The 16,794-nt window shown below is 33.0% G+C and overlaps 1 protein-coding gene across 3 annotated transcripts; it reads right to left on the reverse strand.

Moving 5' to 3' along the window:
* Positions 1 to 457: 457 nt before the first annotated feature.
* On the reverse strand, positions 458 to 8,108 carry LOC102618543 (ATP-dependent DNA helicase Q-like 5). Of its 3 annotated transcripts, XR_008054358.1 has the most exons (21): positions 6,990 to 8,107; positions 6,856 to 6,909; positions 6,635 to 6,747; positions 6,326 to 6,541; positions 6,135 to 6,213; positions 5,756 to 5,809; positions 5,586 to 5,660; positions 5,393 to 5,446; positions 4,865 to 4,909; positions 4,683 to 4,777; positions 4,472 to 4,601; positions 3,891 to 3,989; positions 3,560 to 3,615; positions 3,360 to 3,462; positions 3,099 to 3,227; positions 2,429 to 2,598; positions 2,181 to 2,205; positions 1,980 to 2,095; positions 1,512 to 1,654; positions 1,380 to 1,434; positions 458 to 717 (listed from the first exon to the last, which is right to left on the reverse strand). XR_008054358.1 is itself a non-coding variant. In XM_052440337.1 (19 exons), the coding sequence occupies exons 1-19, from the start codon at positions 8,034 to 8,036 to the stop codon at positions 1,567 to 1,569; spliced, it is 2,748 nt and encodes a 915-aa protein (XP_052296297.1). In that variant the 5' UTR covers positions 8,037 to 8,107; the 3' UTR covers positions 458 to 1,566. The 3 variants fall into 3 exon arrangements, 1 of the variants encoding a protein (XP_052296297.1); XR_008054359.1 differs by lacking the exons at positions 1,980 to 2,095; positions 2,181 to 2,205 and having other exon boundaries at positions 6,990 to 8,108; XM_052440337.1 differs by having other exon boundaries at positions 458 to 1,654.
* Between the last annotated feature and the right edge of the window lie 8,686 nt (positions 8,109 to 16,794).

Genomic DNA, 16,794 nt, shown 5'->3' on the forward strand with positions numbered 1-16,794 from the left:
TTGTAATTAAGTCGCAACGCGTTCCTCAATTTTGGTATTAAATAATTAGTTATAAGGTTGGCGTTGGTAAACAAACATTTATTATATTATATGGACATTTACTGTGTGATACTTGTTGATTGGCCGCACTACATTTGGAATGAGAATTTTTTATATCTCAATTTTGTAAATAAATAAACAAATATATTATTATTACAAAGTTATAGGATTTTTATTTTATTTTATTTTAAAAAAAAAAACTATATGATTTTGCCAAAAAAAGAACTAGCTTCCGATTTAGTCTAATTTGTTGTAGGCATTTTCTTCTGCCAAAGATCCTTTTGCGTACACAACTGAACTGATAATTGCTTTTAACTGGTAAAATTGTTTACTTGTTTCCAACAATATATACAAATTCGTAGTATAGAGTTTTCGTTATTTGATTTGTTATCAAAACTCAATAGGATCAGAAGGAAAATCACTGTATAAACACTGCCAATTCCCATAGTTTCTGGCTCACTCAATAGTCATTCCCAATTAAAGGCAACTGAAAAACTAAAAACATGTAAATAATAATATATACACAATCAAGTTACATCTCACAAACTTAATCAAGGCAACCGTTCGCTACTGTCACTTAACATGGAACTATGAACTGACATTTCGATATCAAAGTTCTGAGGCAGCCACTCAAGGCTAAAGCATCATCAGTCAGGGACACTGCCCGTCAACACTTCACTACACATTGAATATCCACCATCAGTAGCTGTGTTTAATGCTCAAGCATTTACTTGTATAATATTGACTGAAGCCAAGAATAACTTAGAAAGATTATTGCCATATCATTTTCGAATAGATTTTCACATAATTGGTTCTACGGTGATTTGTAATATACCGCTGCTGACTATAATTTTACTCTTAAAATGTTACAAAATTTTTCGGGGAAAAGGCAATATTATCAAATTGTGAAAATTCACTGTTGTAATATGCAAGTCCAATATATATGGATTTTTTCAAATTAATGATCTATTTTGTATTTAGAATCCAGTAATGCTTATCTCACTCTTATCGTTACAGCTATGAATGGCACAGGAGTTACAATTTTCTAGTCAATAGAGCTATAATCCTGCAGCAGATCCTGTCAATGTATTTACAGTCTCAACACTTTTTAATGTTGCCACTCATTCATGATTCAAAACTGAAAATGTTATGTGGATTATATTTCTTTTGTTTTTTCAGACATATGTACTAGGTCAGTTGCTGAGGCTCAACTAGTACAAAACAGAGAAGAGAGATAAAAACAGAGGTGTTAAGCATCTTACCACCCATAGATATTAACATGCCAGCAAGTTGATTAGTCAAGTCATTGTTAAAATATGATCTGGTTGAAGGATGCTTACATTAAACTGTGCATTCAATTCTGGATTACCGAGACTCTGACAAGTTCAGGAACATCTGAAAGTACAAAACAGATGGAAAAAGCTCTTATTTCAACCAGGTAACAATAGTTCACAGTGCTATTTTGGTGTTACCTTCAAATGGTCTCCAATTCAACTGCTACACAATGTACCACTGATTCTTTAGCGGCTAGAGCACATCCTTCCCAGCAAAATTCAGGAGTTCAGCCTTTGCTGCTTCCATTACGACTTGGAAGTTTATTTGCACATACCTTCCCCTGTAACCCATTATCAGCATAACTAGTTCAGCTTTCAATTGATGAAACATGAAATTATTCTGATGAATTTTCAGCAAATCACAACAGTACACAGTCAAAGTTAGTTGTTCAAAATCTTACATTTCTTATGTTAGAAGTTGCATGAGAAAACAACATCAATAAATTGCTCGTACAATATGACGTCTGTTTGGTTTTCAACTAGATATATCAACTATTGCTGACATATTACTAATTAGACTAATAGTTCAGCATTCTAGATTTTTCAGTTAGATGAAAGGGGAAAAAAATGTGCTTTAAAATAAAATGGTTTTCTTTTTTAAGATACCAGAAATGTGTTTTAGACCAAATTGTGGATGGATAGGCTGGGCTTGCAATGCCATGCAATATCCTCGCAACAGCTCTAGGGGTAAATTTGGCATTTAAGTTGCTCTGCAAAAACACCTGGTATCCAGAAAAAGAACAAATATCTCAACACTACCAAGCATGAGATTCCTTGGGAATGGAAAATAAATACAGAGCAAATCACCTTTATATCTGCTCGTAAAAATGGGCTGCAAATATATATATATATGAAATTTCAGTCAGTAAGATCAATAACATCTACAAGTGAAAGAAGAATGTCAAAAATTCAGTGTACAGGTGGGGTGATCACTTGATTTACATCAAGAACTAGCACCATTGAATATCATTAGGAATAAAGTAACAAGTGCTGATCAATATTTTCTTCTCTGCTATCTATGCATGCTAAATATAGTTGGAAGAAAATGTATTTACCTGCTCTGGCCAATCTTATTAGGAACATCGCAATTATCATCACCCCTGAAGTAATCCAAAATATTCTTTTGCAAGCAAGGGGTATGCAGTGAACCATTGCAACCGTGCGTCTTCTCGCAAACATCCACTGCAAAGACTGCTGCATGGAACATTCTATCCAATTTGCGTACCTAACTCAAAAAGAGGGTATCAGGTTGAGGAAAATAATTAGAAAGAAACAGAAACAAACACAACTAGAAAAAAACTCAATACAAGCCAATCACCTAGTCTGTAGCATTCATGAAGAGAACATATTTATTGGTATGTGTATGCTTATGTGATCATGCCTAATTAATGACCAGCCCCAACTCTCATTGCTATCAATTCGTAAGCTTTAGAAAGATAGCCAAAAGAAGAGAAAAGGACTTCACAACTGATAGGTGTTTATATTGGGTGCTTAATAACCTGATACTTTGTCTGGCTTACAAAACCTGGGACAAAAGTGGCAACAGAAGGGACCATATCATTTTATTATCAGGAAGACAGCATTTACTGAAAAAAGTTTAGTCTACAACAGTAGTCCTAATAGGCAGCATGGATACTTCCTATAGACAACCTGATATTTGAGTCCCATATAGCAGCATAACGCAACTGAAAACCAACTTGAAACTGACTATGCTAGAACAATCACCTTGCAATTTTCGACCTCTGACAACCATTTGGTAAGATGTGCTGATAGAGCACAAAAATCACTAGGAACTTCCACAATTGTATAACAATAGGCTGGATCCTTCAGCTCGTATGTTATTTCTCCTCTCATCTAAGATACCCAACAAAAGAGAGAGTTTCATAAATATTATGTTTCAAAATGAAGTTGGTGAGAAAAAAGAAGCTTCCGCTAAAATAAGTTATGCAACTCCCAAAAAGACAAACACTCTCGAATAATCCAAACCTTGAGATTCAGCAACTGGTTTGATACATCAATAGTTGTAGCTCCGATGCTATTTGCCACAGTAGGTATGTCAAACACATATTGCCCCTGTTTAGTCTCAGACCTGAAAATTTATGAATTATTACTGAATTTATCTAGAGTTTTACAATCTTAAGTAGATTTGACATCTTTAAATGGTCAGAAGTGAAAAGAACTCTCACTTCTTTAGAATTGTTGCAACCATCTTATCCTTATCAGCTAGCAAAGTTGGAGTGGTCTGCACTATTACAAATTTCCATCAGGTGTTGCAAGATGAAATACAATAACATCATAGCATGCAATGAAAAGTTCAAATGAGGATTATCAATTCTCTCTTTGCCAACATTTAAAAACAAATTTCCAAGGCTAAGACTTGAAGCGAAATTATCTATGTTTTTGTTAGCATATTCTATGAAATTGAACATGATATATCAATTGCTAAACCAGATAGATATTGCATGCAAGCCAGATAATAAAGTAATGGGACATGCAACATAATTATGAAGACATTACCTTATGGAAATTTAATGTACATGTTACTTTCAGCTCTGGGAGTAATTGCAAATATTGTATTTCACCCAACTCCAAGCATGTCAAAAGAGTAAGCATCACCTGGCAGGATCAAAACACAGCAAAATTAAGCATCACCTGGCAGGATCAAAACACAGCAAACCTTACTACTGAATATGTCAAAGGCAAGTCAACATTTCCTTCACTACTTACAGCAAATTTCAGGCGCCAATATGATTTTGCATGGTGTTGTGTGTGTGGAAAGATATCTATCAATGAATTATGAATGGAAATGTAGTGGCCATGGTCCCATAAAGTAAAGCACATAAAATAAGGAAACATGTGCACACATTATTGACGGTCAACATTTTTTCAAAGTAAAATAGAGGTCTTTTGATAATCATCAGACTACAAACATAAAATGGAAACAGTAGCAAATTGTTGTGTGATAATAAAAGACTAACTCAGAGTATTATCAACACAAGTTATATGAAGCAAATCAATAACTTCTGAAACATAAAGTTTCCTGTTGGCGAATTATACACATTCATAATGTTAATGCAGCAGTAGTACAAGGAGAGAACCTCTTCTTTTATATCAAATTTGCGGGAGGCTGATTCTTTGACTAATGAACAAAGTTTCCCATGTGAATTCATGCCATTGGTGAAAACTTGACAGAGGAACTTGTTTATTGCATATTCGTCTACTCCGTCACTGAGAAAAGATCTAAAATCAATTTCCAGAGTTTTTAAACCCTAATACAATCAATGTAGGATATAATTAAGAGTTAATCACCTGTACATAAGACTACGGAGCCTGAAATATGTGATATCATCCAAAAACAGATGGCAATAGGACAACCTCCCATCCCGTCCAGCACGTCCTATCTCCTATGAAATGTCATCAATTTATTTTGTTAAGATGTGATAGACAGAAAATCCAATCAAATAGATTTTACTTTGGAAGTAAATATGAACCTGTACATACTCTTCCAAGCTTTCTGGCAAGCTGTAATGAATTACCTGATAAAAAACAAAGTATTTCAGCTAATATCTAAGAGAATGTATGATCAACACATCTTTTGATACAAGGATATCTACACGGACAGATAAACATGTCAGCTGAATAAAATCGAGGGTACCAGTAATTCCACAAGGATAATCAAACAATTACCAAAGCATGGGCACAGACAGGACAGAAGATATTGAGGGAGGGGAAAGGGGAGTCGGGGGAGTTCTACACTAAACTAATTCCATTATGTGACTAGGCCAATTATTTTATTTTATTTTCAGGAAACTCTACTCCTGTTAGAATCAAACTTGTATAAGATGACCATCACAAAGCAGGAGCAGAGAAGCCTCCCACATTGGCCTGCCCTTATGTGAACCACAAGATTTAAAATGAAATCAGCATGCAGCACCAATGTCTACTTCTTAGATGCCCCGAATGTTGCTTGTGAACGTAATGCTGAATCTAAATAGTACTCATGGGTATAGTTTTCTTACAGCTCCAACATCCCTCTTGTCCAGTCCCATGCCAAATGCCACAGTTGCAACAACCTTTCACCAAAAAATGAAGGCAGTTATTTTGTCATTGCTAGTGTTGTGTAAACTCTAGAACAAAAAGGAGTTACATATCCATGATTATTCCAATAGGATGGACATTCATGCTTCAAAACTACAAGAAAATTTGACGCACCACTCTAATCTTGTTAGAGCAAAACAACTCCTGTATACGACTTCGATCCTTTGCAGGGATTCCACTGTGATAACTCTAAAACCAATAACCATGTCAGGTCCACTTAATATTAAAATACAATTAAATGGAGAATATTCCAATGTGGGGGGAGGGGGGGCAAGAGTACTCACCTTCACAGAGATACTGTTATCACATAAATATCTGCTTATCAGATCAGTTTCAAACTGCAAAAATTCATACACAACTATTAATTACCAATCATTGTCAAGAAACAGAGCTCAGCGACCCAATTCAAAAAAACATCGTTACACTGATATATACATGTGTCCACTGAGGATTACAAACAATATACTGTTTCCTTGCTACCAGAATTTAGGTGCAGATTCCATAAATCTGGATATCGGAAGCAAATATACAGGAAGACCTAAATGGCATTATAGGGAACCAAAGCACCTTGAGAATAACCAACTCAAAGGGTTATGAGGTCGTCTCTCAATAAGCATCAGGAACAATGTAGAAAGTGTTAAAAGCATTTATGCACATGCTTACCTGAAATTTGCAGTATATAATAATGCTTTGAACTTCTGTGAAAGGAGAAGACTTCATCAACATAAGCAGATCTTTCATTCTAGAAAAGCGAAGATATTAATCAGTAAATTAAAAAAAAAATCATTTAATCACCCATATAAGATAAAAGATAAGAGAAAGGAAAGGAAAAGAAATGAAGCATCTGCACTTGCCTATTATTACCACTCAAAGAAACTGATAATTGTAAATTGTCCCTTAATTGAGCTTTTTGAATGAGATTGCTTAATGGAATCTCCAGAGCAGACATAACATCACGCAAAGTGGTGGTTGTGGCAGTTGCAGTCATTGCAAGAATGCACTCAACATTGAGCCTTGCTCGAAGTAAGGACGCTCTAAGCCTCATGTATGAGGGACGAAAATTATGTGACCTGTTGATGGATTCACTCTTACTGAATTCCAATGGAAGGTTTCACCTATTAATATCCACAAAACTTTCAACAAGAAAAGGCACAACCACTTACCACTCAGATACACAGTGAGCTTCATCAACCACAACAAGTGATATCAATGAAGTAGCAGTAAATATTGACAAAAAATCTGCATTTAAAAATCTTTCTGGAGAAACAAAAAGCACCTGATGAACAAGTCAGCCAAAAGAAGATATTTAGCTTCTGGCAACAGAGAAAGAAGTAAAGAATTAACTAAAACAAATCAGTGTGTGTGAAATTGTAGAAGAACTCACCTTTATTGCCCCTACTTGAATCAGCCTTAGCGTCTCAGCAACCTCTTCAGGTCTCTAATACGACACAAAAAATTGCATCAAGCGATCAATCAATTAATACATATACATATGAAAGATAAAGATTAACAAGCCACCTGACTACTACTCAAAAAGCCGCCATGAATCACAGGAGGCAGATGCCTCAATTGATCAATCATTAACGCCACTAAGGGACAAACAACCAGAGTCAGCCCTGGCAAAATCATTGCCGGTATCTGATAACACAACGATTTCCCTGCACCAGTTGGCAAAACCAGCATCGTTGACTTCTTATCAAGGACCATCTTTACGGCCTCTAGCTGTCCATCACGAAACGAATCATAACCATACACAAGCCTCAACAACCTCCCTAGATTCTCATCGGAAGCCTCGTCTCTGACGGCTCTCACCGCCTCTTCAACCAACTCAAGCTCACTAGCAGCTCTTCTATTCTTCTGATTCTGCTCAAGATTTTCAATAATCAAACCGTATTCATCTTCATCTCCTTTACTCTCTGTTTCATTTTTATTCAACTTCTTCTTGCTTCTCCTATAAGAGAGTTTACCTCTAAATGACTTATTTCTTTTACCTTTGTTAGCGAATTTACGCTTATTGTTATTCAGATTCAACCTCACGAAGTTACCTTCACCGTTACATTTTCGCAATTTTGCCGGCGGCAAGGGAACATCAACGCTTACTAAATTAATTTGCTTCTTCTTCTTAGCAAATGCATCACTTTTGATTTCGTTAATACCTTGGGGATTTGACGGTGTAGGGAGAGATTGGTCATTCTCGAACCGGAGAGAAGGTTTTTGGATTTTTGTGAAGGAAGCGAGTCTAAAGCAGAATCCAGCGGGAAGGGTTTCGAGGGACTTAAAGGCAGAGATTGAGGGGTTTTGCGAAAATGAACGGCGGATCTGGAAGGGTAGAGTTGGAAGAGGAGTGGCGTCGGATGGCGGTGGGGGCGGTGTGGGCGGGGCCGGTTGAGAGGGTTTAGATTTGGTTGGTTTTTTGGTTTCTGAGAGATGGGATGGAGCCACTCGAACTTTAGATTTGCTGGAACTGAGAGTATTCGTCTGCAGCGGCGGCGGTGACGGAGGATTTTGGCATCTGGGAGGAGTGGCGGAGATGTGAGAGCCGCCGGAGTCTGAATCGGTTTCCATTTCAGAGGTCTGGAGCAATGCGTGGGAAATTTTGAGATGTACCCTTTTCGCTTTACTCTTCCCGCCAAATCTTTTATTTATTTATTTCTTAATTTTTTACGTGGGCCGTGGCTGTGCAATTGTGTAAGAGTTTGTTTGGGATTGAAATATTGTTGCTTTAAAAAAAAAATTTAATTATGAAATAAAAATTAATAAAAGAATATAATTTTTAAATAATAATTTTAATAAAATTATTAAAAATATAATAATTTTTTTATTACACAAGTGAAAAATCATATTAAGATAATTTTCAAATTACAACAGTTAGTGTTTAACAAATACTTTAGTATTATAGCTTTTAAGATACAGTTGTTCAATCTCAATCTCAAACGCACCCTAAATAAATGTGGTCATGTGGCAATACATGGTCTAAACAGTAAACTTAACTAATTGGCTTAGCGCATCTCTCGTGTTGTACAATATCTTATCGATAATCATAAGTTTTATTTGATTTTATAAGTTAAATTTTAATATTATTTGATTGCATTTTGAATGGAGTTATTTGACATTATTTAAATTATTTTTTTAAAGCTCAAATTTTAGATTTTAGAGATTAAAGGTTGTAGAGTCTTTTTTAAAGAATTAAATTATCACAACAATCTTTTTTGCATTCTTATTTTATTTATTTCATAATATAACTTTAAAAAACTTATTTATTAGTGTAATTTTATTAATTTTAATAAAACCTCTCATTAGCGACAAAACAACTTAAATGTTTTCTTTTATTTTAATAAAAACTATACTTATAAAAATTATGTAAATAAAATCTCTACTTAGATATATTTTATTTAGAATTTTTGTCCCCATTTCGTCGTCATAAGAGTGTCGCGTTAGGTTTTTTACGTCGAATTTTTAAATTCTAGCGGTAAAAGTATTTTTAGCAAAAACAAATTAATCACCAAAAGTATTTTTAGCGACAAATCTTATTTCGTCGCAAAAAAAACTTTGTAGCGATGAATCTTTTTCATTGCTAAAAGTACACATTTAGCAATGAACAATAATGTTCATAGCTAAGGATGGCAATTTCCGGGTCTAGGTCCGGGTTTGGTGTTTCCGGTTCCGAACCCGGACACCAAAAAGTCATACCGGACCCGGATTTAAACCCGCCTTTTATGAGTACGGGTCTGGTCCGGGTTAAACCCGAAAAAATCCAGGTTTCCGGATTGCGGGTTTTTAAACCCGAATCACATACAAATAAAAAGAATACAAACCCAGTTCTACAAAAATCAAATACAACCCAAATTCCTAAAAATCAAATACAATTTGTAAAATTTTCAATGTTTCAAAGCAATAAACCATTCAATTCAATGTTTCACAGCAATAAACCATTCATAAATACAAATCTATAACACAACATTCACAAAATACAAAATTCATGTCTACAGACTACAATTCAAACTCACGATTCACGACTTCAGTTCATGAACTTCAAGGATCGGTGTCCGACGAAGCAACAAACGTCGGCTATTGATGATGATGATGCGGACGATGACGATGATGACGACCACAACGTCACAGCCGCGATTACGATTGGCAAAGGTGGACAAACGGCGGCCAAATGAAGGCTGATGGTGCTGATGAGCATGAACACAACGAAGATATGACGAGTGACGGTGATGATTTGATGAAGAGAAGAGCATGATTTGTGAAGAGAAGAGAAGAGAAGAGTTGAAGGAGGAAAAGAATGAGAAGAGAATAGAAGAATGGAGGTGGCGGCTAGGTTGTGAAAGTGTGAAATTAGGGCATCTCTTTTTTTTTCTATTTATATTAAAAATAATAATTTTAAATTAAAGATATCCGAGTACGGGTTCTGGATATACGGGTTTATCCAAACCCGGAACCGGACCTGGATACGTCCGGGTCAATAAAATTTAATCCGGATACCGGATTTATTTTAATCCGGTACGGGTTGAATCCGAACCGAATTATCCGGGTTCGTCCGGGTCTGGTCCGGGTTAAATTGCCATCCCTATTCGTAGCTAAAAGTATTTTTAGCAATGAAAACTATTTCATCATTAAAAGGTATCGTTTTTATTTCATTTATTTATAATTACTATTGTTAAAATATTATCATTTTTAATACTAAATTACAATGACAATTAACACCATTATGATAAAAAAAGAATTAATTAATTTAAAAAGAATGATTATTATTGATGAACAATACAAAAATGATTAAAAAATTTAATATCCCATTTTTGAAAGAAAATTGTTACAAATGAATATAAATTTCTTGATTTTCTTCATCTTGATGTAATTGATCTTCAATATTCCCTACAGATAAACACACAATTATTAGTTAACATAATAAACACAAATATAATAATAATATAAGTTAGAATAAATAAGATAAGCAAAAAAAATTACACCATGTTAAAAATAAAAGGGAAAATAAGTAGATATTAAATTAGAAAATGAGAATTATATATTTAGAGATGAGAGAATTAAAGAATAAACGCAAGGGGAATGAGAGAATTAGAAAAATAAAGAATGAAATAAATGTATATATAAATAGGGTACATGAATTTTTGGCAATGAAATTTAAAATTTGTCGCTAAAACTTAATTTTTGCTGAAAATAACCTGGTAAAAAGTTTTTAAATTTTGATATTTTTTAACGAAGAAATATTTTGTCACTAAAAGTGCACATTTAGCGCAAAAGTGCACATTTAGTGGAGTCAAGTAAACGCAAAAGTACTCAAATCATACGATCGTAGTAAAACAGTAAAAATTTTGCAGGACACAACAAAATGAAAATAAACTAATTTCAAGCTGCATGATTTAGATAATAAAGAGTATCAATAGTTTCTCTTTTACTTTGTAACATTCAGATTCTCCAAAGGCTTATAACTTTTCAACTATTAGACTTTTATCAAAGTTTTGAGCAAACAATATTTAGTTAAAAATGAACATTCATTCAACAAATCAAAAGGCTTACAGCAATTAACAATTATAATAGTAGATGGTACAACACAACATATTAGAAAAATGATTAATTTGATTGAAAATAATAATAGTAATACTTCAAGAACATTTAAATGAAACCATAATTTCATCATGGATGCGTCTACTTACCTCGAACTAAAATAACCCTTAAACTTCCACCTATTAATCTAACACGTCATTAGCACATCCCAATAATCAAAAACAAAAATATATTATTTAATACAAATTCATCCTTAACTAATCTCCCTAGAACGACCATTTACTGAGACTCTGCCTAACACTTAAAACTTGAGCCTTCAAAAACTCCTAGTTCTATCCGGATCATTAGCCCCACATACAATCTATTAAATTTCCAAGTTTCCAGAATTTTAAAACTAAAAATTAACAATTTTCTAACTCAACGCGTACAACTCTACTAAACAATCTAAGCATAAGAAAAACTACTTTCAAATTTTGCATCTGTTTCTCCACGACCGAGAATGAACTCATGTATTTAGCAACACTAGAAGCCCTTTTTTGAAAGGCTTCTTCAGAACGGTGAATTCTATCACTCATGACCTTGACGGCATTTTGAGGGTTGTTCAAGACGTCATCAATCTCGATATGGAACTCATTAATATTGTCTAGCTCAATAACATCATTCAAGAATTTGTTCAACAAATCTTTAAGATCTATTAGTTGATGATGGGATACTCTTTGAGAAGGCTCCATTTCCTACAGGCGTGCCATCATATATTCAAATATAAAAACGAATTTCTTAAGCACACAATTTTCCGCGCTACCATAAAGATTCGTGTTTAATGTCGATCTTATCCTCACAAATTCTTCCAGAATGTCTTCGTCTAACGATAAAAGATTTGAAACCCATGAGGCCATCTCATGCGCAAGTTTAAAAGCCATTTTCTTGATACTACACAAGCACATGAGACCAATAAGCTTCTCAATCTCTACCTGTAACAAAGTAGCATTCGAAATATAAGCTCATTGTTGTGAATTTGACCCCAATTGTAGAGATCAAATTCATCCCAAGACCAATTAACCCTCTAACTCAGACATAAGATCTACCAAAAATCACACACACGTAGCTCTAATGAATCAAGAATTAGAAACAAAAAGAAGACAAAACACACAAGATTTAAGTGGTTCAACACCAATTAATGGTGCCTACATCCACTGGAAACAAACACTATGTTTTCTCCTTTATTGATTTCAAGGATTACAAAGAGCATCAGAAGAATACAGAGAATACAAGCTTTTAACTCTCTGTCTTTCTCTCTCTCTCTCTCTTTTTCTCTTCCACACTACTCATTTTTTGAGATACTTCTGAACGACTCCAGAGCTTAGCCTTTTATAACCTAGTTTCTTGGTTTTCTTTACCAGCTGATTTTCCCGCTTATTCTAACTAACTTAACAGCCTTGACCACTTGCTTTCGGCATGACTTCATAACAGGGCTTTAAGAAATGACATCATTCTCAGTCGTTTCAAGTGATCAAATACTTCACTGAGTTTATGTGCTGCTTATTGTCTTAGATGACAGCCTCAATAACATGGGTTTCATTTTAAGCTCTGTTAAATGACATATCATGCTTTCAAACAAATGACACATGACATGTCAAAATCAAGTATTTAGTTCACATTCCAGCACTCATATGTCTTTTTCAGTAGATCGATAACCACGTTCATGCAATCTTAACTTTGAACTTCAATGTGAGTGCGGTCAGTTCATTCTCAAAATGACCGGCTTCATTCTTCAGAATATCCATTCACTTGCTTGATTCAGAAATCCAGTCGTTAATTCCCAGCGCCTGTAATCTTTCACCAAGATATGCTTCATCACAATTCTTGATCAAACTATTGAAATTTTTGTCTATCCTCTCCATGCATAAGTTGAGCACCTTCAGCTTAGTTATAAGGGGAGCTTCTATGGTGTTATGAATTAAATCCCCTTGTTTGCTAAATTCAATACATGCAAGACCTATCTCTGACTCAAGATTAATCAAATGGCACAAAAAAAAACTCAAATTTGATCTCAATTAGAGAACCAAACAAACACAAAAAACAATAAGAGAACCCAGAGATTATAAAGTGATTACAAAGAACACAATAAACAATCTTTCCTTCTCTTTCACTCTAATCTTTCTCGAATGGAATCTATGAGAATGCACTAGAAGCAGCTTTATATATCCTGTTTCTAGGTTTGTTAGTCACTAAATGCATTTCCGGCCAAAATCAGCTCCAACAACAACCAAAATGACTGACACTAAAAAATATACATTTAATAAGGATAAAATTATTAGTTTTTCATTTATTATGTTGATTAATGCGCTCAGTATTTCTAAATTATTTTAATACTCTTCAAATATTTTTTATGTTAAATTAATTCGCAATATGTTAATTTTTATCTTGTAAATATTTTTTAGGAATAAATAGGAAATTGGAATTGAAAGCGGGAACAAAGAAGGATTGTTGGAGCAATTTGGAATGCATCATTAAGGAGATGAAATAAATAAATACTACAAAAATAAAAATAAAAAAAATTAAAAAAAAAATTAAAAAATTAAAAAATTAAAAAATTAAAAAAAAAGGAATAAGAGAGTAACAATGCTCATGATGGTTAAGTGGCCATCTTGGCCACCTGACCATCACACCTTTCAAAAATATATATTATAAAATAAAATAAAATAATAATAAAATAAATAAAGAAGGATGCATTCGTTGCCTATAAAAGGCAAGGAGATGCCAGGAGCGAGAAAGCTGAGAGCCAAGAGTAGAGAGGAGCTAAACCGAGAGAGGATAGAGTGTAACTTAGGATTTCTTTCTTTCTATTCTTTTCTTGTTTTTTTTTTTTTGCATAAATTTTCTTGTAATATATTCCAGAAGTTTGTCAAATAATAAAAAGAGTGTTTTTTTTTTCAATACGAGTGGCTAATTTTACTAAGCTAAGGTGAAGGGTGAAGCTTAAAGTTCAAATCATAAAATTAATTACTTTCTCAAGTGAGTTTTAAGTTTATTTTATTCTTTTCTGGTTATTTTTATGTCATGTTAATTTATAGATTTCCTTGAATTTGTATGGTATTTTGACATAATATCGACACATTAATATAGTTGTGGCACATTAGGTACTTGATTCCATATTTATCCACACACATAGTTAGTTGAGAATTAAATGATATAAAAATTAATTGGTAAAAGTGAGACAAAATATAAAAATAAGAAAGTATTAAAATTATAGTTTGAATACTGAGAACGAATCCTATAACCTTAGTTTTTTTTAAATTGATTCATAGTAATTTTTTTCCGGCAATTAATTGTTTTTGTTTAACAAATTGACAATTAGATTTTTAAATTCTCAGTTGTTTGACCCGGGATTCACCCGGTTATATTATAACTAAACACTTTTAGACTTGGGAGTAATAACATTTTTAAATCGTGTCACAAACCACCAGGTGCCATTCACGCGTCAACTTAAGTGAAATCAAAACAGCATAAAATATTGTCGTTTTGATCACTTCAAGTTCCAGTGCCTTTACCAAGCTGAGACTTCGATTGTTTAATTATTTGGCTTCTGTTTTGACTCCAAGATAATTTTAGCTTAGAAGAATAAAAAATCAAGATGGTGAGGATTTGGATTATCCTCCTTTTGGGCTCAAGTCACCTGTTCCATTTTACACCTGCTGTTAGTTTTGCCTTCAATTCATAAATTAATTAAATTGCAATAAATAAGCTGCAACTACTTCTTTCGTATGGGCAATTTTGTTTTGTAAAAGAAGTGATCAATATTCGGTAAGGAAAATATTTATGAAGAAACGAGAAGGTTGTACTTAAAAAATTTCCCATATTTTTTTTATACAGGCAATTTTGGAAGTGGCTATAAAAATTATACCAGAGGCTAAAGGAATTATGGGAATGAAAATCACAAGTCATGCATTTTATTTATACGTAAATACGCATATAGATACTTTTAAAGCATTAGAAAACAAGCATCGTCTTATTCCGTATTAGATCAGAGCGACTTAATTCAATAGTAATATTAAAGATAAGTATGGATTTTTTGACTAACGTAACGCGTATTATCTTGAAATGACTAACACAGTGCGCATTAATTTAAAAGTATGGTATATTTTATAATATTACAAAATCCTGTATTTTATAATTGACCTGGGATGGCTCAAATATGAGATGCAATTAAGTTTCAAGGATAAATAAGAAAAGATAATTTGAATTTAATTATATGAAAGAAAAAATTGGCAATGGGTTTAATATAGATTAATTACTAGTTATGATATAATCTAACTTAATATGGGATTTAAATTTAATTTACGTAACCATATGTCTTGAATCTTAACTATTAATCATACTGATTGAGAAAATGACTTCAATGAAGTTAAAAACCAGCAGAGTTAATTTAGGATTATTAAATCAGTAGTTTGTTAAATTTCTAAAACAAAGGCGTTGTAAACTCAATGGTTACAATAGGATTAATTATTAATTTATTACAGTCTTGTTAAAAAAAAAATAAAGAAAAAGAAAAGAAAAGAAAAAGGTACAAAATCCTATCGAATCCAAATTCTTTTAAAAGCTCTTTTAGATCACCTCATTAAACAAGATAGCAAGAACGTAAGATCAAAAAATCATCTCCTGTACAGTAGTCAGTAGTACAGTACCTCTCTTTGGGGTCATGGGCCAAATCAATAACGGGCCAGATTATGTGTACTGGGTCTAATCAATAACGAGTTGAAGCCTCATAATTAAGATAAAAAATTTAAGTCCAATCAAAAGGCCCACATTTCCATACTAACAAAACTAGTAGTAGTACTTTCAAAGTATACAACAGAACAACTTAAATGTTTTCTTTCTTTTTTTTTTCAAGACAAACTATACTTATAAAAATTCTATAAATAAAACTCAACTTAAATATGTTTTATTTAAAAATTTATGCGAAAAGAGCCTTAATTATTTCACATCCTCCACCACTCTAGGGTTGAAATTTTTTTTTTATCTTAAAAAAATTATTTCTTCTATTAAAAAAAATTAGTTATTTCAATAAAACATCTAAAAAGAAAATTAATAAATCACACTTAAAATTGTATTTAGAAGGAATGTGATATATAATGTTTTTTCTTAATTTATTTTAGTGAATAACTATGAAATAAAGTGCTCAACAATGGAGTGGGAGCATTTTAAATAAAAAACTTGGGCTGTATTTTCGTCAAACAATTAATTTTTTATCCTTAATAATGAACGTTGATATTTGACTCTTCATTTTATCTCCTTTACCCCCATTTTTCAATTAATCTCATTAAAAATTTTTAAAATAACTTTTTTATCTCATTATACCACATTTAATTCCTAATTTATCCTTTTTTTCATGCACCCCACCTCCAAAAAACTTTAAAATAAACTTGAATACTAAACTCTCATATCGCCTCCAAATGACTTCTTTATCCTATACTGGTTTTCTATTGCTGCCCGATGTTAAAAAGCAATGATACTGGCGTGCTGCCATCATTTTGACCGTGTTCTATTTTCATCTATATTAGCTAATTGGTACCTAAAACATTAATAATTGCTTTGCTGACTCATATGAAATTATAGCCATATAGTGATGGAATTCGTGGGGCAAAGAGAGCATGGATTTGCTTGGGGATAACAGAACTAAATCCGTAAATTTATCAAATAATTTCATATTTGATCCCTCATTTTAGATCACCAGCACCCACAATCTTCTTTTACTCAAATACCTATTTTTATCCGCATATGAAATTATTTGTAA

The sequence above is a fragment of the Citrus sinensis genome, chromosome 4, assembly GCF_022201045.2.
Source record: "Citrus sinensis cultivar Valencia sweet orange chromosome 4, DVS_A1.0, whole genome shotgun sequence".
In the NCBI taxonomy this organism is placed as follows: domain Eukaryota; kingdom Viridiplantae; phylum Streptophyta; class Magnoliopsida; order Sapindales; family Rutaceae; genus Citrus; species Citrus sinensis.